This window comes from Emydura macquarii, unplaced genomic scaffold (assembly GCF_026122565.2).
Source record: "Emydura macquarii macquarii isolate MOO-44397 ecotype Brisbane River unplaced genomic scaffold, CSIRO-AGI_Emac_v2 contig_2473, whole genome shotgun sequence".
NCBI lineage: Eukaryota > Metazoa > Chordata > Testudines > Chelidae > Emydura > Emydura macquarii.
The window spans coordinates 407564-433695 of record NW_027132610.1 but is presented as its reverse complement, the minus strand read 5'-3'; the positions used below and the strand labels follow the sequence as shown (position 1 = coordinate 433695).

General features: G+C 38.9%; 1 protein-coding gene across 2 annotated transcripts in view; it reads left to right on the top strand.

Annotated features, from left to right (window-relative positions):
• CWF19L2 (CWF19 like cell cycle control factor 2) overlaps window positions 1–26132 on the top strand; it is a 176970-nt gene that overhangs the window by 69594 nt on the left and 81244 nt on the right. For both annotated transcript variants that reach the window (XM_067562792.1, XM_067562793.1), the window contains exon 10: window positions 2516–2608. In XM_067562792.1, the coding sequence (XP_067418893.1) occupies window positions 2516–2608 (93 nt within the window). The remainder of the gene's footprint in view (window positions 1–2515; window positions 2609–26132) is intronic.

Below are 26132 nucleotides of genomic sequence, written 5' to 3'. Positions count from 1 at the left end.
TTCTACCCTCTGACACAGAAGTCCATTGGTGCTTTGCTGATGCTGAGAGGGGTTAACACAATAACTCTAAATTGTGGGAACCTCAGCAGATTGGCACCTGCTTGGCACCCCCCCCCCCTCCCTCCACACACTTTTGTGCATTTATTATTATTTGTCATGTGTATTTTGGTATTGTCTAGAGATGTCAGCCATGTCATAGTCTTGTTTTGTTAGAGGCTATGCTTTGCAAGTAATTGTGTCTTGCATTGCTCTTAAAGACTTACAGCAAAAACCTAATGGAGAATGGTGAAATATGTCTGTTTTAGAAACAATTCAACCAGTGTGGTCCTTTGGTTTTTTTGTTTTTTGTTTGTTTGTAAGAATGATTTTTTTCATACATCTATGCTTGCTGCCTCTGTCTCCCCTGAAGCAATAATTATCTTTTTATGACATCACCTCCATAGCAACTACTATAATTGTGAAGCCATAAAAAAGACTAAGACTTTGTGGGGGAAATAAGAAGTAGCAGATAAACTCCTGTGGAAAAATGACTTTCAGTTTTTTTCACTGAGGCATCAGTGGCTCTTTTGACTTTCAGGACTTTTTAAGATGCCCTTACAGATTATTTTTCAGACAGATCTGTGTGTCCTATTGGTATTCCCAAAGTCAGTATTAAACATTTTAAAAACTGTTTCACATGAGAAAGTGACACATTATAAATATCTATTTCCAGATCTATTTTTAGATCAGTATTAGTTTTTCCCTTTGCATAATCATCAAAATAAATAAGTGTATGCAACATATTTTTAAACAGATATAGCTTTTAAAGAGACATTGCCAAGCAGAAATCTAGTCAGCTTTGAAAAGAACTAAAAACGAGCTTTAAATGAACTAAAAGTAATTTCAGATACGACATCTTCTTCCTAAGTCTCCCTGGCAATTTGTGGGATTTTAAATTTGTATTTTTGAATATTTTTCTCTTCCCTTTTGATGTTTGGAAAAACCCATGCAGATGAGAGAAATGGTATCTGGTCCTACAGGGGAAAACAGTGAAATTAACTATATACCAAGTGCTATGAAGTGCATAAAATAATCAAAATGGTGGGGGACATGAGAAACCCATAATATGTTCTTTCTCTAATTTTTATTTATGGTGATCTTAGCTGAAGTGTGTAAGAGTAAAGGGAAACATTAGGACAGAAGCATGATTTTTAAGGTGACAGTGTTCTTTAGAGTAACAGAATAAGAAAGTATTCCCAATAAAAACACTCCTGTAAATACAAATGATGTATGTGTGAGATATTCTGCAATTTTGTTTTATTTCAGTTAGTAATAGTCAAAATCGTTATGTTGCTGTTAATTTCATATTATTTTAATTATTTACATTGGAATTAGTTTTTACTATTGTGTGGAATCAGCAATTTAGGCCTGATTACCTTGTTTAATAATAAATGTAAATCAAATTAATTAATTTATTACTTTTTGCTCTATCGCTCTGACTTTTGCCCATTGAGACTAAAGGAGTCTAAATTGCTGTGATTTACATAATAAGAGCTATGCAGTGTTGTTGTAGCCATGTTGGTCCCAGGATATTAGAGAGACAAGATGGGTGAGATATCTTTTATTGAACCAGCTTCTGTTGGTGAGAGAGACAAGCTTTTGAGCTATACAAAGCTCTCCTTGAGGCCTTAGAAAGGTCCTGAGAGAGTTGCAGCTAAATACAAGATCGAACAGATAATTTAGCATAAGTAGTTAGCACATATTCTAAGGGAATCTGTTCGATCTTGTGTTTAGCTGTGAAACTCTCAGTACCTTTCCCAGATGTGAAGAACAGCTCTGTGTAGCTTGAAAGCTTGTCTCTCTCACCAACAGAAGTTGGTCCAGTAAAAGATATTACCTCACCCACCTTGTCTGTATGATGAGGAGCTGGAAGAGAGGGCTATATCAGGAAAACAATTAATGAGAGGGAGCAAATAGGCCTCACTCTTACATCTCTGGGTCATCCAGAACTCAAATTAGACTTAAAGGTCAAATTCCAAGGTGGTGTTTAAGGGAGGGTAAATCTGTGCAGCTATAAGATTTGCTTCCTTTGACTCTTAGTGGAACTTGTATATTAAAGGTGTTGAAAAAAGGTGTAAATTATATTAGTTTAGACTTACCTCTACCTGCTTTCCCATCTGTACAATGGCAGTTATGCGTACCTATGGATTTTATGAGCATAAATTGATTAATATTTGAACACTGCGTTTGAAAATATAATGTTATATGTAAGTGCAATTTTTTTAAATATGTGTTGCAGTACTTCTGATGCATCTGTCTTAAATTTGCTGGAAAATTTTTTGATATTGTACCTATGATGAAGAATTGTTCAAATGGCAGTGGCATTAGTCAACAGTACTTTTATATGCCAGTGACCTGGTGTTTTAAAAATAAACAAAAAATGGAGAAGCCAGAGAAACGGACAGTTGGGATATACATTTTTGTAAATAAGAGCTAAAACAACTAATTTAATTCATTTTTATAATTTTCTTTACAGGATTTAGCTTCAAAACTTCAAGCCCAGCTTGAAAATGCACGTAAACTAAAAGAAAGTAGAACAGAGACTCCTGTAAGAAAATCTGAGGAGGAGGTAAGGGAAAAATATTCTTGTATTGTAAATTACTAGCACAAAAATCACCAGTCAAGTGCAAAATACCTGTGGATATTTTTAAATTTAGATAACCTTTGTAAATTTCGACATCTGTAAAAGAATCAAGTCATCTAATGAGTGCTAAAATGTCAGACTGTATAGCTGTAGGGAAAATGTCATAATCTCCTTCTGGGTGCAGTTCATTCCAGTGCATACTTCACAACCTGTGTGATGCCCGATACACATACCCCATGAGAGCCAAATTCCTGTTGTCATTGAAATGAATAGTACAGCTCCCACTGATTCCAATGGGAACAGGATTTGGCTCTTACTACAGCTCTTAAGCGGTGTGTTAAGCCATTGCATGGCACCTCTGTACTGAGTGTTTTTTTGCCCTCAGTATCCAGGTTTCACTTTGCTTTGCTTACGTTGGTAAAACAGTAGCAAGTGTCAGTTGTGCCTATATTTTCAGGTGATGCTGAACATATTCCGGTTTCAGTAGTTTACATTTTCAGTAGTTTATATTTTTTTTAAATATAGAGAACAAACTTCTCCAGCTGGACAGCACGAGGTGCTATTTCTAACAGGAATTTCTGGTGGTAATATAAACTTCAGGAATGAAGCTGGAAGGAAAATTACAGCATCAGATTGTATAGAGCAATTTTCAGATTTAAGGACCCCAAAATATATCCACAGTCAATGTAGAATTAATCAGATTGGGCTTTGTCCAGTGAACTGTTTAGAGAGGTTTTTACTTGATCTTTATAAAGTTGCTAGAAATGAAAAACTTTGAAAAATAAGTATGCAGAAAGAGGGAACAGAAAGTGAAAGTACTTAGTTTTTCAAAGTGTTCTAATTACAGATTCAAATTATAATTCTTCTAGGTCACAAGAGGCATGTTATCTTTTTTAGAAGCAAATATGTTGGGTATATACTTAGCTCATTATTTTTAAAGGTGTCTTTTTCATAAAGGACTGGGAGTGAATATATTGTAACTAAATATAAATAAGTAGCATAATTATGCCTTTTAGGGTGAACTGAGAAAAAGGCATGCAAAACCAACACCACAAGAAAACAGACACTAATTATTAACTTTCATTAAAAGATTAAAATATTACCAGTATATATTGCAATAAGAAGAAACGCACAGTTAAATTACTAGAATACCTTAGAATATTGAAAAACTCTATTATATTTCTCACCAAAAAAGTATTATTTTTTAGGATGAGTAATAAAGCATCTAAAGATGTATCTTACAAATACTTAACATTTTTAAAATTTCCTCCGTGTCTATTTTAATTCTGTTATTTGTTAGTACCTTAGATACTTTTTCAGATGCAGTGCATTTGTTGGTTTATCACTTCTGAAAAGCTTGGTAACATTCAATCTGATATTGCCAGTTTAAAAGTACAGTTTTGAACTTTTGTTTTTAAATCTGGAAGTTTGGACTGTTGAAATAGCTTACATATGGAAACATGATGCCATGATTGAATGAAAAATTAGGCTATTTTAGGATATCAGCAATTCTATTCCAAGGTCTTGTAAAAAGAAATACATTAAGAGTTAATAATTAGGACGTATTAGTGGTATGATAAGTGATTGGATGTGTGAAAAAATCTATTAATTTTATGTTCACGTGTAACTACAAATGAAAAATATTTTTTCTGTGTAACTGCTCTATTCCTTTTAGGTTCATGTAGCATCCTCATACACCAAAGCGTTTTACTGTAAAGGGTTAGGCTTCAATTAGTCATGAAGTCTGCCTGCATAGGGCTTATTGTAGTAATTGGGACTTATCCTGAGAGTTCGAAGAGTGGAACTATGTATATTAATGCGACTGCCTGCCACTATATACTCCGCAGTTGCTCTCACACAGACTTGCATATCAGTCTGTCTTTTATTGAGGGGGAGATGTTGGCCAGCATACCAGGGTTATTCCCAGCTATTTTTGAAAAATTCTAGTGACTTCTCAAATTCTGATTACAAGCCCCAGCCAAGTTTTGACTGTGGTTTTGGGGTGAGGGTCAAAGAGAACTTGACAAGGATGTTACAGCTGTACCCTATTGTGATACTCATTGGTAGGAGAGAGAGTCCCCACAGGTAGCTAGTGGTCAGGTTTAATTTCCTCTTATGGCTATATTCAACCTGTCACAGGGCTTGTCTACACTTACTTTGGAGATTTGGCGGCAGTTGCGTAACTCCCGTTGACTTCTCTGCTTCTGTTCTGCGTGCCGTCTTCACTGCACTGCACCGATGGGAACAGTGTTCCCATCAACACAGTGCTACGCCACTTGAGAAGGTGGTCTTAATACATTGATTTCTGGATCGCCTGAGCTGGTCTTCACTGACTGCTCAGGTGATCCAGAGAAGTCGATCTGATGGCGGCGACTGTGCTGCCGTCAGTGTAGACATAGCCATAGAAGCATGGAAGAAGCAATGGTACCTGTCTCCTGAGTTGGCACCATTTTAAGAGAATGAGGCTGGATCCAGCCTTCTGGTCATCAAACAGGATGCTGCAAAGAACCAGGGATCTGGCCATGGGAGGGGCACCTACTGCTCTGCACAGTGGTCAGTAATCCCTCATGCTTCACTACACCATTGCTGGGGTTCCCTCAACCCCATTTCTGTGATGAACAGGATTTTTTAAATTGTGTATGGTGAATTGATGAGGCAGAGAGTGATAAACAATCTGTACAAGAGGGCAGGAGTTACATGAAAAGGCTTTTGCACCAGCATGAAGATATATGTGAAGGAACAGAGATAATGACCGTGCTAAAACAAATGTAGGGAGCAGGAGAGGAACTGGAGAAATACCAACCTTCATTTTATATGTTTGGCATTTATTTCATTTGTTGTCAGCTGCTAGTTTTGCTTGTGTCCAAAATACAGGAAAAATGATTATTTTATTAGTTGAAATCTTAAATTGGTTTTGGCTTTTAAAGTATTTTAATAGATTTAATTTTGATTTGAAGTATCCATGTTGAAATATGAATTCCATAATCTGGATAGGGAGGTTTGTTTATATTATTATTTTTATTGTAGACTGGTGTAGATGTTGTTTTGCTTTTTCCTTTTTGAAGGTGGTTACCAGAGGAGGTTTTCTTGATCCACTGAAAATGTATAGTTCTCTCAAATAACTTGTACATTCTTTAATATCATGATCACACATTTGTTATTGCTTTCCTGTAGGCAATGTTTTGGTAACAAGTCATGTAAAAGACTGTTTTAAAAAGTAAATCTAAACCTGAAATCTGAGGGAATAAATTATTTCTGATAGACTTTGAATTGGAATGTGCTATTAGTAATGTTTTTCATACTTCATTATATTGGTAGCTAAGAAAGGTCCTATTGTATTTTAGTTGTCTCATATTTGTGTCCTGAATATTATAGAGTGAAACATTTTATCTTCTTAACTAAATAAATATAAAGACTGAGACACCACAGATCAATATCTGACCATAGTAAATTAGGGAAACTCTTCAGTGACAAGATGTTGTGAAATATAACACCAGGATACGGGTGGAAAATAATTGGCAGTACAAGGCAAATTAGATTTTCTTCTAGTCACACCTCTAATTATGTCAATATCTGGTATCCTTGAATGCATCACAGATTATTTTCTCTAAATTGGAAATTTTAAATCAGTATTCTGATCCCAATTTTGCTAGTTTTCTGAAGCGTGAGATTAGAGCAGAATAAGATCCCAACTTTAACCCTATAGCCTTCAAAATAGCCTAACTTTTGGCCCTGCTGTATTAAATAACTTTGGTGAGAAAAGAACATTAGAATATTGTATGTAGAACACTAGAATATTGCTCTTACTCTAGGCCCTGATTCAGCAAAATGCTTAAGCTGGCAGATGCATAACTTTAAGCACGAGTGTCTTATTCATTTCAATGAGGCTACTTATGTGCTTAAACTTAGAGAACCTTATTGATTACATATTATATGAACTACATGGAATACATACCCTACAATTAAAGTACATCCATGTGCAGTGATAGTGTGGAAAAAATAGGGTATGGTTTAAAACAAAAAACCCCAAAAAGTCTATGCTTTGGAGAACAAGATTAAACTAAAGGCCAAATTCTGCCCTTGCATTTCAGTGTTCAGTTCTGTTCAAAGTCATTGGGAGTCTCAAACCTCACTGAACATCCAAGAGCAGAATTTGTACTTATGTGGCATGACATGGAGATGAATACGTGGCTAGGTGTTTTAATTTCACATAAAAATTTAGCTGTTTCTGTTCAAATTGTAATGAACATTTAGTGAAAAAATGTTAGTTTGAGCCCTGACAATGTGCTCTGTATTGTATAAGATAAGATTCCTGTTCCAAAGAGCTTATAATTTAGTACACACAGAAAAAACACAGTTTAGATACACATAATATATCAGGTGCCAGCAAAAGTTTGAGGAGGTTTAGGGATTTCAAAAATAAATATTAAATTAGGATTATAGAGAAAAGAAAGCTGCTTTGTCTTTCTGATATGTGAAATGGTTGTTACCCTTTTAATCACATTCTGTCTGTTTGGTTATGGGGATTGGATCTATCCTGCTTAGTCCATTTTGGTGAAATTTAGCTGTTTAAAGTTTCTTTATTTTATCCTTTGATCTTTATGAAGTATCACTGGAACATGAGTACTCTTTTGTTATAGAATTCTTGGGCAAATGTTGGTAATTTCTAACTGCATAAAGTATTGATTTCCTTGGTAGTTTTCCAAGCAATTAGTGATATGGATTAGTGGATTACTTGCATGCCTTGATCTTCTAATTCTTGGAATATATTTTCCACCCTACATCACTCTTTGCCCTGGAACCTTTTTATTTTTTTAGATGGTTAGTAGAGAAGGCTGTCTTGGGTCTTTGGCCACTAGAGTTATATAAGTCTCTCGTATAGTTTTGTAGATTCTCAGATATCAGTTCAGAATGCTTTAGTTTACAGGGCAGCTATGACTTTAGACAAATTTATTGACCAATTTTAAAAAGTATCAGATTTGGCAATATCAGGGGAATTCTGAGATCAGTTTGAATTACTGTAGGCTGTAAATGTACTTAAAGGCCTAAGAAAGCTTTCTAAGAAATGGTTCAGTGGGATGAGTATATCTCTGGTGGATAAATCAAATATTGAGAGCACTTGTTCCTCAGCCAACTCTGCTTGGATGGCTAATGTAGCACTGGCATTCTTAGCTATCTATCTCTCCCTCTCCCTCCCTCTATTCCTTAGGCATTTTTCAACTTGGAGTACCTAAATAAGACTAATGGTAGAAGTTAAAACTCAGATGCTTGTTTATGGTCTAAGTGAAAGAATAATGTCTCTTAACCTGTCCATTTCTGTTACCAGTGGTTTTTGGCTGACTTTAACGAAATAAGTAGGGGGCAAATAAATCAAACTGCATGCACATACACACTAAAAAGTAAGCTGCTTTGTTAGATTGTTTGATAATATTGAGATACTGGATATTGGATACTCTCAACATACAAAACTCTGGTCAATTCCATTACTTCAGTACGTGCACTTCTGTATAGCTTATGAAAAGTCATTCTTCCATTTCATAGCTCTTCTTCATAACAAAACGTAACAGGTAACAAAAGCCAGACTCTGACTGTGATTGTTGCAGACCATTCTTAATAATGATGTATTAAATTTAAAATATTAAACTAATTCAGTGAAAGCCACAAGTAAGTACTTTAGGCAATGTAACATGGGAATGATGAAGAGACTATTAACTTATACAGTTCATGCATTAATAAATATATATGATTCTCACACTCATACACAGAATATAGAACTAAAAGCAGGAAAGAAAATATTTGAAAATTTGAACAGATGCTGCACATATTAGCATTCAGATATCAAGCATCTTCGGGTGTTAAGATACACTTACTGTACCATTGCGATTTTTAAAAAAGCATGGAAAAAGATTAGAGAAGTAAATGTAGGATCTTTGGTATGGGATCTCTGTGTCCCAGCCAAACAGTAGGCACATAAAATTACAAGGAGAAGGCTTACAAACAGATAACTTCAGCATAGTAAGTCTTTATATTTAATTATTGGATTTTGTATTAAAAAGCAATTGCTTTCAGTTGAGTAGGAATCAAATAAAGGTTAAAGTAATAGACATCTCTTTTGTCACAAGATATGGCAATTTCAGAAGCATGTCTGATCAGACTTTTCCACTTAAAGATATACAGATGTATCTCTGAGAGCTGTTTGGATATAGAGAGTGGATGAAAGATCCCTGGAGAGTGATAGTCTTCAATTTAGCCAGATACAGTACATCAAGTTACAGTCTGACACTGATTGAGTTGATACTGATAAGAAGAGGGAAACATTCCGTAGGCTACTGACTGCCTTCTTTGTGGATGTATCAGCCTCTGTCCATCCTCCAGTTTTCTAGGAGAGTGCCCAGGTCTGGGGTCCTACTGGACTCAGCATAATTACTAGACACATAGATTGCCAAAGTGGAGAGCAATGTTTCTTCTGTCGACATTCATCATTGGGGCAGAACTCAGGACTGATCTTTTCACAAAAGCCTTCTTTCAGTGAAGATGGCAGGAGCTTGGAAGAACAGTTATGTGATGATTTCCTATGGGAGTAATAATTTTAAGGAGAGAGAAAAGGAATAAATAAGAGTTAACAAGTCCCAAATCATTCCCCATTATGGACAGTAACAAGCTACCAGTGATGCCAAACTTCAATGTGTCAGAGGCCTGATGTCTGTTAGGTACAACTTGCTTTCATATAGTCTTGTATTCCTTGGGTGCATTAGAAATGGGAGGGTAGGGAGAGAGAGAGAGAGAGAGAGAGAACTTCTAGAAAAAATAAGTTACAGTAGAACCTCAGAGTTACGAACACCAGAGAAACGAACTGACCGGTCAACCACACACCTCATTTGGAACAGGAAGTATGCAATCAGCAGAGAGAGGGAAAAAAAATCAATACAGTACAGTACTGTGTTAAATGTAAACTGCTAACAAAATAAAGGGAAGTTTAAAAATAAAGATTTGATAAGTTAAGGAAACTGTTTCTGTGCTTGTTTCATTTAAATTAAGATGATTAAAAGCAACAGTTGTCTTCTACTCAGTAGAACGTCAGAGTTATGAACATCTCGGGAATGGAGGTTGTTCATAACTCTGAAATGTTTAACTTGGAACATTAACATGGTGGTTCTTTCAAAAATTTACAACTGAACATTGACTTGATACAGCTTTGAAACTTTACTATGCAAAATAAAAATTCTGCTTTTAACCATCTTGATCACAGTAACTGAAGTCAAAGGCCTCTTTTGGACAATTTTTTTTCTTTTATCCGGAGAGTATTGGTTTCCTACAAAAAGCTCCTACTCCAGTATTTCCATGTCTCTAGTTTTTAAGCTTAGGTTGTCACAGGATAGATTAAGTGCTAAAGTTATAGATTTGCAGAGTATGTGTAACTAGGCTCAAACCATGCTGAGAATAGGACATGCTTTCAAAGGAGGCTTATGTTTGATGTTAAAAGGCAGTATTTGAATAACTATTTATAACAATAAGAAAAACACATTAAGACAAAGTGTTTTTTCTTGAGTGCAATTTATGGGAAATCTTGGGGTATGTAATTTTAATTTTGTCATTAAAATCCAGGACGAATTGCACAGACCGATTAAAAGTATTTGGGCAACGTGATAGTAAAGAGTACGTCTGGTTTTCAAACTAACAAGAAGAGAAATATTGGCTTCCATAAAAGATCTTTTTGGTTTCAATACATGTAATGTGAATAATGGGACATACAGTGGGTAAACTTCTAAGAATGATCAAGCTAATATTAAAAGAGCTTTGAAGTAGTATCTGACACTAGAGATAAAAGACCTTTCAAATGCCATGCATATTCGTAATTGATAGTGCCAGCTATTTTTTTTTTTGGGTAATATTGATCAAATAAGTAGAATTTCAATATATTATCTCTCTTGTGCTCTCCATCCCATGTTTCTTTTTTGAGGCTTAGGAAGATCAGCCTAAATGTAGACAAGGCAAATAATGCGTGTTGGTCTGTGACTTACCAAAGTTCACAAAGCTACTACCATAACAATCTACTGTAGTGCCAATGAGAGAGTGTAAGTTAGAAGTGTGACACTCCCCAGGGGTAACTAGGATTGCGAAGAAGTCTTATCTGTGCCTGTTATGAATGAGCTCCCTGAAACCACTGGCACCACAAGCACTGCTTTCCAGACCACCATTGGCCTACTTTTCTCTGTATAGGTAGTGATAAGCAAACACCAACCTTTGAGTCCATGGAGCGTTCCCTGCAGTGTCCAGCCCCTTGTCCACTGGGCATTCACAAAATTACCAGGCCTGCTGTTCCCAAAGGAGCATGTAGCACGGCGTCCCCTCGCCTTCCCTCTCTTCGGTGTCCCTCTCTTCGGTGTCCCTCTGGACCACAAAGGACTCAGAGACCCTCAAGCTTCCAGTTACCAGTGGTTTATTTACAACGTGCACAAGAACCTCACACCACCAATCAGGGCCTTGCCTGGGCCAGCTGTCGCTGGGGCTGCTCAGTATCCAGGGATATAGGCAACACCTCTGCACACTCCCTGACTCCTTTCCTCCTCTCTGGCCTCAAACCCTCTGGGGCCTGACTTATAACCCTGATGGGCCAGCAGGGCAGCTGCAGTTCATGGCCTAATCAAACTCCTGGAAGGCTGCTGAGTCTGTGCCTATGCACAACTGCCTCCCCTCACGCAAATGCCCTAGCCCAGCTGCCTGCTCTGCTGCCCCTGAGTTTAGCTAAGCTAGTGTGGCAGGGGGCTGCCCAGGGGTTCTCCCCCTAGCACTCTGTCACACACTCTCCTCCCCCCCCCAAAACTGCTAGGTTTCTTCTTCCCCTCCCCCTCCTTCTACCATGAGGGGGGGGTCCCAGACGGGGGATTCTTCCCCTCCTTCTGGGTGGCCCTTGGACTCCGGCGTTTGGGGTTTATTCTCCCCCTCCCCCTCACCCACAAACTCCTCACTGGGTTGGGGGTGGTGCCACCTACAAGTCCTTGCATCATTTGCAGCCTCATGGCTACCCCTCATCCCAGCTGTGCAAACTCTCTGGCTGGGGCCCCTGAGCAGCCCTCATCTCTTGGCAGTTGCCTGGGACTTCGGGGGTGTCCATCCCAATAGGCGGGGCCAGGAAGTCTCCCACCTGAGGTTGTATTGGCGGGGACTCAATTGCTCTCCCCTTCTCGCCTTGGTGGTGTGCCCTAGGCCCCTCCTCCCCTCTATCCTTCTCTATACCTTCCTTCCCCCGGTCTTCGGCTCTTGGGGCCGCCTTACTCCGTCCTCACTCCGTTCTTGTTGTCTAGGGGGTTTCTTTCATGTTCTGGCGTCCTGCCCCAGGGGTTCCTGACCCCTTTCTAGGGAAACCCAATGGGTGCTCTACTCCCATCCCTCTTTCTGGTTCAGGAGGACTCCCAGTCAATGCCCACCACCACTGGGTATGGCAGTCCCTCCACTACCGCTACTCGTTTCCATTGAAACTGACCCCGGGCCAACTGACCTCCATTGTGGCTTCACCAGCTCCCTCCAGACAAGGATACAGGTGGAAGCCGTGTCCACCAAGCCCCTCCGGGATTTGCTTCCCACCCTCACAGGTATGGTGGACACATTTCTCGCCACCCTCCTCCCAATCACCTTAGTCCAATCACAAAACTTGCCCATCCCACAATCTATCTGCAGGCATTCCTGCTGCTTATGTCCGGGTTGGCTGCACTGCCAGCATATGAGCGTTGGGGCTCCCTGACTGTCCTCCCCTTTCTTCTCTGGAGCCATTCTGGGTAGGGGTTTTCTGGGCCTTGCCCCAGCCTTGGGAACTCTATCAGGCTTGCCCGCCTTTCCGCGGGGGGTATTTGCCTCTGTATATTCGTCCATCAGCTGTATATTCCTCCGTCAACCATACGGCTTACCCAGACCCGTACGTTGTCCAGGAGTCCCTGTAAAAACTGCTTCAGGACCACCATGTCCATAAACTCGTCCACTGTCCGGGTGGGGGGCCACAGCCACCAGGTGGTTCAATCTCCCAGTCTTTGGGCAAACGCCCGGGGCTGCTAATTCCCCGTCCAGCTTGCTGCCTGAAGTTTCTGGGGGTATCGCTCCGCAGACGCCCCAACCCGGTCCAGGATGGCCGCCTTCACTGCCTTATAGTTGCGGGCCTGACCCTAGCTGAGGGCCATGTAGGCTGCCTGGACCTCTCCCGCCAAATAGGGTGTTAGTCATAGAGCCCAAGTCGCCTTGTCCTATCCAGCCCGCATGGCTACCTGTTCAAAGATGCCAAGGAATGCAACCAGATTGTCTGTCGGGCCCATTTTACAAAGCCCTAGTCCCGGTGCTCAGCCACCATCTCCCGCCATGGGACTCATCTGTCTCTGTAGGAGCTGTTGCTGGACCCCAGCTTGTTCCTTTATAAAGTTTTGTAGGGCTTTCTGCTGGTCTGCCTGCCAGGTCAGCAAGGTCTATCTTTCTACCTGGTGTGATTCCTGGAGGCTTTGGAGGGCCTTCCCCTTGCCTCCTGCTGCTTCACCACCCACTGCAAGATCTCCTCCAACTTTGGGCTCCCACCTCTCAATCAGGCTGGAACTAAGGTCCTGGACAAGCCCCCATGTGTAGCATGGTATCCTCTCACCGTCCATCTCTCAATGTCCCTCTGGACCACAAAGGACTCAGAGACCCTCAAGCTTGCAGTCATCAGTGGTTTATTTACAACGTGCACAAGAACCTCCCACCACCATACAGGACCTTGCCTGGGCCAGCTGTCGTTGGGCCTACTCAGGGTCCAGGGAGACAGACAACACCTCCGCACTCCCCTTCTCCTCCTCCCCCCCCCCCCATTCTTTTCCCTCTCTGGCCTCAAACCCTCTGGGGCCTGGCGTATAAACCCTGCTGGGCCAGCAAGACAGCTGCACCTCATGGCCTAATCAAACTCCAGGGAGGCTACTCAGTCTGTGCCTACGCACAGCTGCCTCCCATCAGGCAATCAAGCCCCAGCCCAGCCACCTGCTCTGCTGCCCCTCAGCTAGCTAAGCTAGTGTGGCAGGGGGCTGCCCAGGGGTTCACCCTCCAGCACCCTGTCACAGAGCAGTAAACACCAGCTTGTAAGGGTCAACCCAGGACCATCATTTTGCTTAACATCATAGCACTTAGATATATTTATAGTGAAAACAATAAGTTTATTATCGAAGAACAGAGATTCCAGTGGTGTTGAGGAACAATCTTGAAAACAAATAGTTCCATATAAAACAAAATCATAACACTTGTTCTAAAGACTAAACTAAACTAACATGTTGATCTCCTATCTGAAGAAGTTTTATCTCACCTGAAGTTCACTTCAGCATTTTCAGCCAAGCCTGACTAAGATCTTTTTTTTTTTTTTTTTTTTTTTTTTTTTCCCCTTGAAGCACACTTACTACACATTTTCTTCCTTAATGAAGAGGATCTGGGTATCTTCTCTGCCCTCCAAATATAGCAAACCTTTGAAGTGCACTTCAAGATAAAGTTTGTTCTCACTCCCCCCTCCCCTCCCCGCCTCCTGTTTTCTCTTCCTGTTAGTTTCTTTCTGAAGTTCTTACAATTCTTCATTTGCATTCAGTTCAGATTGGTGATAGGAAGACCATTGTGAATGAGACAATACTTAATGTACAAGTAAACAGAAGGATAAACATCTGTTGTCTGACAGAAAACCTGTTTTTCATCCTTGTTGGTGACCATCCCCTCTCTAACCCCCAGTCACAGACTTTAAGAAAATATTTCCAGGATGTGTAGGTAACTCCTTACTCAATGCCCATAAATGTGTTTTGCAATGATATTGATGACCAGTGTAACACCAGCTTTTATCTGAGACCTCAGATAAACTAGAATGTACACTCATGAGATTTCTGTAGCCCTTCTGCACCCCCTTGCCAGTTGGCATTAAGAGGTTCTTGGGTCACAAGGATTACTTTAAAGTTTAGAAAAGGATATGGGGATACTATTTTTTTTGAACTAATGAGTTCAGTTGCATAACCTGCCTCTCAATAAATGCCTTATTGTACAGTGTTTGTACTGTATTGTACAGCTCCTGACATAGGTGCAAAGCTATGACTCTTCCAAATAGTTTGGAAATCTAGACTTCATGTAATTAGTTTTAATTTACTTCTGCATGGAAATATGAATGCAGAATTTTGGTTTTCTTACCTGACCCCTCCTCCTTCCCCCCCCCAACCTTAACCAAATGGGAAGCTTGTTTCAGTGACTTATCTTTAAATAGGGCAATGAGAGACTGTTTTAACAGACATTCTGTGTTTTGAACATGAAGAATGTAGAACCACAATGATACGTCTGCACTTGAATTAGCCCCAAAATAGGAGTCCCAAGGCTACCCCTTTATTCCAGGTTTTCCAGAAAACATTGTACAGTTGTAAACTGTCAGCCCAGCCTCTGTAAGCTTTAATTCGAGGCCTGTTTTGAAAATGTAAACCATAAATTAATAAAACATGACTGGTGATGTGCTTTTTAGTTTTATGCAAAAAGATACAAGAATGTTTCAGTTTAAAAAAAATGGATGTGAAGACTATCTGATCAGCTGAAGAAAATTATGATCATATGGGTATCTGGTGTAATCACAGGGTTAACAGCTTATTAGCCAGTTGTTACAAAAATGTATCAAAAAACTTTTGTGTGTGTAATTATGTAGTTTAAGAAGAACAATTAAACTGTGTACCCATACTTCTAGGATGGATAAAGACAATTGGTTTACAGCCAACACATCTGGAGTATGTGATAATCTCCCTTAACTGCACAGCTTGCAATGTGTGTGCAGTTTTTTAAAGTATTTTTTGTTGGCATTGAGTTGACTGCTTTGGAGAGTGAATTTTTCTGTTTACATGCAGAATGGGTACAGCATGGACAATTGGCGGAGCAAGCTTTTCCCATGCCATCCTGCCAGTGTGCCTTAACTCTGACCTGGATGAATTGCCTCTAGGAGCAAGAAGGCATTTTAGTCTTCATGTCCATTCAGTTCTTTGGCTCTCTACTGATACTGTGAACAAAAGTGCCAGTAATGATAGTGGCTTTTTGTTGTTGATTCTTCTTAACTAGCTTTAGTGTACCACTCATTTCATATAGGTCACCAAATTGGATTATTGGCTATTAATCTTCAAATTCCCTCCTAGTTTTTGTATATCTTTTCCATTCTGTTCTGGTCTGGATTTTCATTTTTGAAAGATGTCTATTTCCACTGAATAACGTCTTTAAATTCGCCATCTAATCATAGTATGTCTTTTTTCTTCCTTTCCAGATCTTTTTTGTATAGAGGTGCATGCGTGCCTTTTGTGACTCAGTGATGATATGTTTAAATAACCTCCATGCTCAATCTACATGGAGGAGTTAGTGTGCAGTAAATTGGGATGTGAATTTAAAGACACTAGCTACTCCGCACTAAGTTCCCATGTGGACACTCTTACTACACATGGAGAGTACCCTCAGACTGTTGAACTTAATGCACTTCCAAAGTGCATTAAGCGAATGCACACAAAGAAACTGCTAGTGCTTGGTAAGAATGCTCACATGGGGAGTCAGTCTGGAGTAACTAATGTGCACTAGGTAGTGCATACTTTTCCTCTGTGGAGACAAGTCTTAAATATTTCAAATTCCTCTTTCGAATTTAGGGTAGTTTCATTTTATTTTTTTTCACTGGTGTCCTTATTTTTTTAAACCTTTCTTTCTAAAATTTAATGTCATGCTAGTCTCTGGTTTAATTCCCACCATTGGATGTCAAACTTAATTTTATTGTGATCGCTATTACTTAGTGGCTCGACTATATTTCTTGAAACAACTCTTGCGCATTACCTAAGACTAAGTCGAGACTATCCTCTTCTCTTTTATGCTTTAGAACTAGCTGTTCCAAGCTGTAGCCAGCCACTTAAATGTCCAGAAATTGTTTCTAAAAACCTTTTCCTTTTCTGATATTTGACAAGTTTATATGTGAGTGATTGATGATACTCGTTATTACTACTTAATTAGATCTAATTGACACTTTGATCTTCCCCACCACTATGCAGTCAATATCTTTTCACTAATCAGGTGTCCAGTAGTGTAACTGTACTAATACATTTTATATTCTTATGATCTGGGATTTGTATCCTTACAGAATGTAATATATGGTCTCTCTAACTTGTAAATTGTGGTTCTGATTACCCATTTCAAAAAAAGATGCAGTGGAATAGAAGCACTGAAGATTACTAGATGTGTGTGTGTGTGTGTGTGTGTGTGTGTGTGTGAGAGAGAGAGAGAATGAATATTGGCGGTGTTTACAGAGGACGTGAGTAAGAGAATCATGATAGTTGTACAGAATATTGAATGGTATAGAGAAAATAGTTTGTTACTGCTCTACCTTTTTTCATAATACAAGAACAAAGGGACAGCCATTGAAATTGCATGGCAATACATTTTGAATTGACATTGTTAGACAATGTATAATTAACCTGTGGAAATCCGATTGGAAAAAAAACATGATTGAGACCAGGTGATTAGCAGTAGTTATAAAAGGATTAGACATTTATATGGATGAGAACATTCATATAGTTACATTAGCTACGATTATTTTTTTAAAGGATACAAACCCTCATGCTTTATGCATAAACCTACCACTGACTGATGTGGCTAGGAAGATACTTCTCTCTGGGCAGGTTAATCTCTAATTGTCCATCACAGGATGTTTTGCACCATCCTGTGAATACTTGATACTGAATACTGTCAAATACAAGATACTGTATGAGGTGAACCAATGGTCCAATCTTATGTGGCTGTTTTTCTATCATCCTTCATTTTATCAGCTACCTATCTCCCTGTCCAGGATCTTAGGTTCTCATGGTGGTGTTCAATATCATGGTATGTGAGTGCCTCCTGAGAGATACTAAATCACAATCTTGGGGCATCTAATTTTCTTCCATAATTCCCCTAAATCAATGAGGGTTTTTATTTTTTTTTTCTCTCCCTCTCCATCCATACTATTCTTCTCCTTTTTTCTCTTTGCTTTCTTGCCCTACCTCTCTCGCTATTTTTCTTCTTTGCTGTTTTGACTTGTGTCTGAGACAAAACTGAGTCACAGATATAAGCTTCACATTATTTGATAGCCTAGATTTATGATCATTCTGATTTGTGGTGGTAATGAGTTTCAAAGCCTTGGCCTTGGCCTTGTAATTTTGGGACACGTAGCATTCTCAACAGGTTTCATGCTTGAAGTTGACAGTTTCATTGTTCCTGAGGGATAAAGGAACTTGAAGATTGACACAGCGACATTGAAACTGATCTGGTATTATATGGGGAACCAGTGTAATGATTACAGTAGCATTGGCAGGATATATTCTCTGCAGCTGCTGTTGCTGAAGAGGCATGCTGCTGCATTCTGGACTATCTGAACTTTTTCTGTCATAGTGGTCATATCTAGATATAATGAGTTGAAACAATCAAGTCCTTTTGTTTGATAAAAGGAGTAGTCATAGATAGTAGAAAGCAATAGCCACCAAAAATACCAACCAACCAACCAAAAAAAACCAAAAACAAACCCAGCTGTGTCCAGCAGCGAGGAGTTCAGGAGGTCCTTTGGGTTTTTAAATGATTTGATAATCTGGAGCAGACTTCTCCACTGGAAAGAGTGAGGTGATGGTGGACATCAAATTGTTTCCTTTCTCCCTCAACATCAAGGAAAGGAAAGTGTGTTTGTGTTTTGTTTTTTCCTTCTTGGGCTAGGAGCTAGTGTCAAAAGTAGTGTCCAGAATGCCATTGTAATGGCAATATCTATGTTTTGATGCTGAATATTCTGTAGAATTTTATTCCTTCATGATATTATGCTTAGACCTATTTATTTAGTTTTTGGTGGAGATCTGCAGTCATCCTTGCATTTCTTTGAGCTCATGCAATATTCAGCTGTTCATTTGATAAGTAATTTGAAGAACAAGGACCAAATTTTTCCAGTTTTGTAAGCTCCAGTAGTTTCCTATTCCACAGTATATTGACTTTTAAAAATTTTATTATTCACTTTAGCTGTTAGTATTGAAAAGCGGTTTCAGTTTAATAGATCTGTTCTCAAGTTATCAGCCTGCCACTCCTGTTACTCAGCCATTCAGTCAACTGGCTGTCCCTCAAATTAAGCTGCACACTTGGTGATAGGGCTTTTTCATTTTCTGCTGTTAAATTATGGAACAGTCTCCTCCTCTGGTACAGATCTGGTACAGATCTCTTGCCAGAGTTGTTTTACTTAAAGTACCATCTTTTAAAACTGTCTGCTTTGTTTTCCTGAGTTAGGTTGTATATTAATGGCTGTATGGCATTTTGTAACTTTTTGGTGAGGGGAAAAAAACATTTTGTATAGACAACTGGACTGAACAAGAGCTCTCAATTTTTTCGTGAATGGTAACGCAAAACTCTACTCTAGGTTAATAATTTAATTTTTTTTTTTTTTTAAACTGTAAGTTCTTTGGGAGAGAGACTGTAAGATCTATGTTTGTACAGCACCTAGCACAATGGGCCCCGATACTGGTTGGCCTGGAGATGCTACTGCAATATAAATATTATAAAAAAAATAATACAAGAGGTTATTCATGATTTAAAGCCATTTATGTATATTTATTGAAAGCTGAGTCCCTGGAAGAAGCAATAAAGGAAAAGAGCATACTTAGCATGTATGTACATAAGTTTTAAAAAACTCTACAGCAAAGTCTGTATATAAAACACAGTAAGTTAATTACTGTATTTTCTGTTCAGAACTAGTAAGAGTTCATGGGAATGTTTGCATCATCTCCTGAGTGGTTTCATTTATTTTTAGTAGGACAGGTAGTACATTTTCCTTTTAGCATGTGGTACTTTTGAATGGACTTTGCTGTATATAAATAGACAAATAATAAACTTAATATACTTATAGAAAGATAGTAGTTATTACAAATACAGAAAGCTGAGATTCAGGTTTCCTCTGCTTTAGATTGACAGACTGGGGAGGAAAAATTGTTTTCACTTGAAGAGAATTTTTGATTTATTACCAGATGTTATGAAATAATGACCTCCTCAGTTAGCATGTACGATTTTCAGTTCTACTGCAATAATATTTGTTACACTTTGACTTACTTTCATCTAACAAACATATCTGTTGCATTTCACAGAAACCAGAATATTACTGGTTAATGTTACTTGATTAAAATTAGTAAAACAGCAGTAGCTCACCTTTTTTTAATGGAGATACATATTGGGTAAAATAAACCAAAATATAGATTAATTTGGAGGGAACAACCTATAAAGCATTACTTTTGAAGAGAAGTAGGGGTGTTGGTAAATGTTGTTAAGCAAATTAGACACGAGTTTGCAATATGATAATGCAGCAAAATAGGTTAAAGCTGCATGGACAGAAGCCATCATGTCATGGAACAAGGACTCCCTTTCTATATAGCTCTTGTATGTGACCAAATCTACAATATTGTGTTTAATTCTGGCCTCCTTATTAACAGAAAAATATTGGAATTTGGAAGGAATTAAAAAAGGGGGATGACCAAAATGATCAGGAAGTTGGAGGGATTAATTATGAGGAAAGATTAAAAGGGCTAAATAAATGTAGTTTGGCCAAAAAATAAGAAGTTGGGGAAGGAATATGTCTATAAATTAAATGTGTGAGCACCAGGTGTGGAAGTAATTTATTTAGTATGGCACTATGGCTGATGTAACTAGGAGTAGTGGGATTTTGGTAATTCCTCTGGCATGCTCTGAAACCAATCAAAATGGAATAAGTGAATGACTGTTTAAAGACACATTTTTGTGCTGCTTGCTTCTTTCAGGTTGGAAATGGTCTTATGGCCAAACAATCACTTTTAATCATGTTTGTTGTTTCTTGCACTGTATTTTTCTTTTTTAATATCTCTAGTCATATGTTATGTTACAAAGTTGTGTTCAAATATCTCACTTTTGGTGGAATGTTAAGTCAGATAATTGACCCTCCCAAGGGCAGAAACTAGCTTGCTTGCCAGCAGATGTGATTGTCATGGGCAATGACAGAGATGGCTAATACATATGAATGGGCAGGGAACTCTTTTTTAAATAGACTTTGTTTTTTTCAAATAGAAGAAATTCATTCCAAGACAAGAGGTTTTTCTTGAATATGGTGTTGTTGCATCAAAATATAGTAATGAGAAAAAATAGGGGAATTGAAGCCAGCCGTTTTGGAGCCCACTGGTCCCTCTTGCAGTTCAGGCTTCCTGATTTATTTAATTTTTAAGCTGCAGACATAATGCAAGGCCTATCCCTTTGGAGGGAGAGAGTGGAGTGATAAGTGTTGACGTTTGTGGGAGAGAAATGGGTTTTAGTTGGACTTGATTTTGTTGTGGTTGGTTAGTTTTTTGGCTTGGGGTTGAAGAGCAGCTGTTGGCTTCACTTTTGATTTGATTGTATATTTAATTTTTTTGGCAAAGGCACTTAGAACCCATTTTGGGCACTTTTGAAAATATTATGAGTTGAAGTAAGTAAACCACAAAAACAGTGCACTGTAAAAATGGAGAAAGCAGTATTGGAGTTCTGATGTCTACAGATAAGTGTATATTGCAACAAGGCAATACACAAGTGATATCCATTTTATTTTATTTAACACTCTAGTTTGAGAAGATTCTCACCACCTACTATATAGACTAAAAGTGTATTTAAAATACAGCCTTCATTTACAATTGATATTTGAAGTTTATTGCTGTTGATGGCCATTTTGCTGAATAGTAATACGTTCTGATCATCATCATTTTGTATATGGAATGATATTGTAGAATACAATCTAGAGATCAGGGAGAGGAAAGGATGTAGCCACCCCCTCCTAGAAAATTTCTCTTTCTTCCAGAACACCAGTGTACAGATGAAAGGGATTTTAATCCACATTGGATACCTGTCCTCATTCCCATCATCTCCCCCTGTGGAAGCTCCGTGTGAACCAGAGCATCAGTAACCTCCACAGTCCCAATAGTGGGGGGGAGAGGGGAGGAAGATAAGGGAGCAGGCTTTTGAAAGGGCACTACTATGAAATCCCCTATTAACTGCCTGAATCCCAATTCCAAGTGTCTGCAGGACCCCTCTGCCACATTCACACACATTTTCTCTTCTTGTCCCTGTCTCCACCACGTTTACACTTCTTCCCCACCATCTGCACTGCCTTAATCCTCATTGAAGAGCTACCATGCTCCTTATTCCCTGTATGAGATTATTCAAAAATAATTGGCCAAGTCCTGACAACATCCACATCTTTTAATCATAAATTAACCTTTCAGTCTCTTAGAGTCCCTGCTGCCATCTTTGATGACCTCTTATTCCTTCTTAGGCCCTGATCTTGGGAAAACTTATTCATGCGTTATGTTAAGCATGTACTTAAGTCTCTGTAGGAACAGGGCCTTCATGATGAATTTCTTATGTTGTGTAGTGCATCTTTCCTTTCTTACCTTTTGTGCATTCTTCTAATTTTTCTTATTTCCAGTTCATACACATCTTTCTTAGCTTAGATTGATTTGTGCTTACTTGGTCATCTTCACATCCTGTTTGCCTCCCTTCCACCAAGTAAAGTTTGTCTCAAATTGTTTCAGCTAGATGTCTCAGATATACGCTTCTCTTGAGCAAGAGGAGCATTTTCTAACACTATATTTTCAGCTTTCTGTCCCCTTGATTCAGACCTTCCATATTCCTCTGTTCATCCATAACCATGATTTCTTCCTTTACTCTGAACTTCTCCTCCCACAACTACTGAAATCATCATCATTCTTTCATTTCTTCTCTCCCTAATTGCAGCTCTGTAGCCTCCTTAAATCCCAGATCCTTAAACTTCAGAACATGCAGAATTTTGCTGTCCGCGTTTACACACACAAAGAAACATAACCAGCTCCTCCATTGTCTCCTAACTCTCCAGCAACCTCGCTTCTGCATTTCAAGATCTAGAACAGAAATTCCTTCCTTGTTTTAAAACCCAATAGGGACGTGTTCCTCCTTTTTTTCACTGAACTTACTTTTCTCTACTTTATTCCTCATTCCCTATGCTCATGTAGCAGTGAACTCTTGTTTGCTCCTCCATATGCTCTTGCAACTCTTGGTGCAGGATTGATGTCTGCAGCTGCTACATCTGGAATGTCATTCCTGTACCATTCTGTCTCACTGACTATCTCATTTCAAGTCTCATCTCAAAGCATACAATATTTTTTCTACTTTGTATCTCTTAATTTCTGTCCCCGTCTTTTTAATTTAATTTGTTGCTAATTAATTTAACTCTGAAATGGTGGTATTTAAATCAGTTAAGAGTTTTTTTGGATGTATTTTATTGCAGTGGCAGTGACAGAAAGTTGAAGGTGTAGTGGAACTGTAACTGGAAAAGAAAGTAAAGGGCTGCATTAAATGGGGATGAGTTACAAAAGAAGATATTCATGTTTCTATTCTACAGCACTTTTTTGCAAAGTCCTGCTTAGTTGCTGGTCTTGTGAGGTGTTGAGTGCTCTGGTGATAGTGGTGCTTTCTTTCTTGTAATAGAGGCTCAGTACTTGGTAGAATCTGGCCTGAAAAGTACTGAATTGATCACCAATTTTAGGAGGACATCCGAGTGCTAGAAATAGCCCTACAGCCATCCTCTAGACTAATTTAGATAGTGATCGGAATGCGGTGTAAGAATATGCTTCTCAAACTAAAGATATACAGATTTTTTAAAAAGAGATTAATTCTTATTGGAGCCAAGCCAACATCTCAGACATATTGGTTTACTCTGCAGAATGGGAAGATAATGGGACTTTATGGTATGATAGAGGAGGGGAAGTGGATTTACATTTCTTTTAATCCATAATTTCTATGTTCATGTGTCAGTTTCCTTGAAAAAAAATATAATTAAGCCATTCGAGCCAGCATGCTTTATAACTACAGAATTTTCAGGCTTTATTGGAGCTTACAGGGACAGGCTCTGATTATGAAGCAGGGACAGCAGATGTAAGGCAGACACATCAATTATTTGAATGAGAATAGCCTCAGATTGAGATTAATAAAGCTGTTTATAAAATTTGACAAAGTCTGTCTTAATACCCAATTTAGTGATGTCTGCTTTATTAGATCTAATTTAATCAATTAATTTATATTGTTTCTTTTTTTCCCGTTAGTAAGCAAGAAGCTAATACTGTATCTGCCTTATACCTTTTTGTCTGTAATTTTTTTCTCAGAAAGTTAAGTAAAATACATTCTCTTGAGAATAATTCCAGCTCTCTACCAACTGGCTTAAAACATGCACAGCCTGCATGTACTTAGAGGAAAGGGTGGGGAAAAAGTAGCAAAGATGCATGCTGGCAATGGGTCCACTTTAGCCTCTTTTCTGGGATTGGTAAAATAGTTTGGCAGCATGTGTAGACGGGGGAGCAAGGAGTCCATCACCCTCTAGTGGTCCTGTCTATATAAGCAGCCAAACCATTTTAAACCTCAGTTGAAGGTTTCTGGAAAAGATCTTTTGACAGCCATTTTCAACATGCCAAGACACTCCTGCAAGATGGACTCATGCTACTGAATCCCACTTTGGGATGAGAGGTCTCTTTCCTTTAAGGGGAGTTGCAAACAACATGGCAACACTACTTCACCAGTGCTCCCTTGTCTTATTCTGAACAGAGTATCTTCCTGGAGGCATCTAGTATAATAAAGGACCTACTGTACTATCTGACACAGTTCCTGATGTATAAGAAATTAAGAGCCCTCATCCATAATCATATTATGGATAATAGTGATCTTACTAGTTACTCACCCTTCAACAACGACAAATTGAAGAGTAGGGTTGTTGACAGTCATCATCCTGTACTTCCAATAATAGACAGCGAGTGCTGTCAGTGGTGTTGAAGTTACAGATCTTTCTCATTATGACCTAAACCTTGCCAATGATTATATATCTGCTTCAAAGTGGCAAGGACCAGTGGAATTAGAGCTTTCTGTTTGTCCATCCCTACAGTCTGGCTACTTTTGGCTCAAGAGAGATTTCTGCAGATTTAAATCTCTCCTCTGCAGAAACCAGCATTCAGCCAATTCACAGCGCATTGCTCATCCCTCTTTTGCCACCCTAAGGTAACTAGAAGTGGTGAAGCTGTCACATCTAGCTTCCTTTATAGGGACTTCCTGAGCAGACCACAAAAGACATGACTCCAAAATATACCCAGGCACTCCCTGTCTCAGCCCAGTGTGGGGTGAGAGCCCAGTTTATTTTCTTCTCTCTCCACTCCTCAAAGTTGCTCTCTCCTCACTGGGACGGAGTGGTCAATCTCTATCCAGTTCCTTTCTCACTGAAGCTGAAGTTGGTGGACTTATCAGTAGGGAGAGTTAGTATTTTTTGATGCTGCAACCAGCAGTGATGGGTCAAGACCATTTCCTGCTCATGTTGCTCTGGTATGGGGTAAGGCTGCTGTCAGGACTCCTTGAAGACTTATAGCTAATTGTGGAAGGGGAGAACATCTTGTGTATCCATAAAAAGCACTCTCCTGAAGTTGGTTATTGGGTGTCTGGTGGAAGCGCTCCCTGAAGTACTGGAGAGAAGGGGAGCTCCTGCCAGACGGAGGAATGTCACTACCTTCTCTCTGCCCCAAAGTCTTGAAATGTTAAGGAGAAACTTCCTGAGTTCTTAGATTGAGCAGTAGGGGGAGTGAGAGACATAGGGAGATGGGGTCCAGGATATTGGGATTTGAAATTCCAGTTATGTCAATATTGGGATCTTTCATTTAAAATATCACCTGAATGCAAATTTATGTTGTTCACACATTTTTTTTTTCAATGTGTTGGTAAGTGTGTGAGTGTGAAGTTCTTAGATAAAGTCCTTAGGTAAACAGCTCCCTACACTCTAAAACTAAAAGGAAAAGTTTTTTGGGGTTAGTGGGATCATCATTGGAGGGCTTTGGTATAAATAGTTCCACATTTGAATTCAGTTGTTTGATTAATCCAATGTCAGGACTTCCCATCCTCTGAATCTGAATATTATTTGAATCTATAGTAACAAAATGGTCATATCTATTCAGATGCATGTGGGAAGTGTTTATAGCCTATATCTGTTTGGCATCCAGACACTGCTCTTTGTCTCTGTTTTATAAATACTAGATTCACTCAGAAACATAAATGAAAAATGTTCAATTTCTTAGTGAATTTTTTTTAAGCAATGTTGTTGGGATACAGTGTTGCAAAACGATATCTTTCTGCCATTAAAATATGGACTTTCCATGGAAATACAGTAGAGATTAGAGGCATAACACAGAATAGGTATTCAGTATTCTTTACTTCACATTTTTTTAGCCTCATTTCAAAGTTGTAACAGAAAGATTGCCATACCATTTCAGACCATTAGTCAATCTAGCCTGGTTTCCTGCTTCTCCCCAGTGCGTCAAAGGAGGGTGGAAAAAATCAGTCAGGAAACACCCAAACTAGTTTCTAGTTCTGTAGTATATTGGTTGGTGTTCTGGGACATGAGGTTTTAACAGTATTAATTATTATAGAATAGTTCTGCCTAAGATACTATCCGAGAAAACTAAAG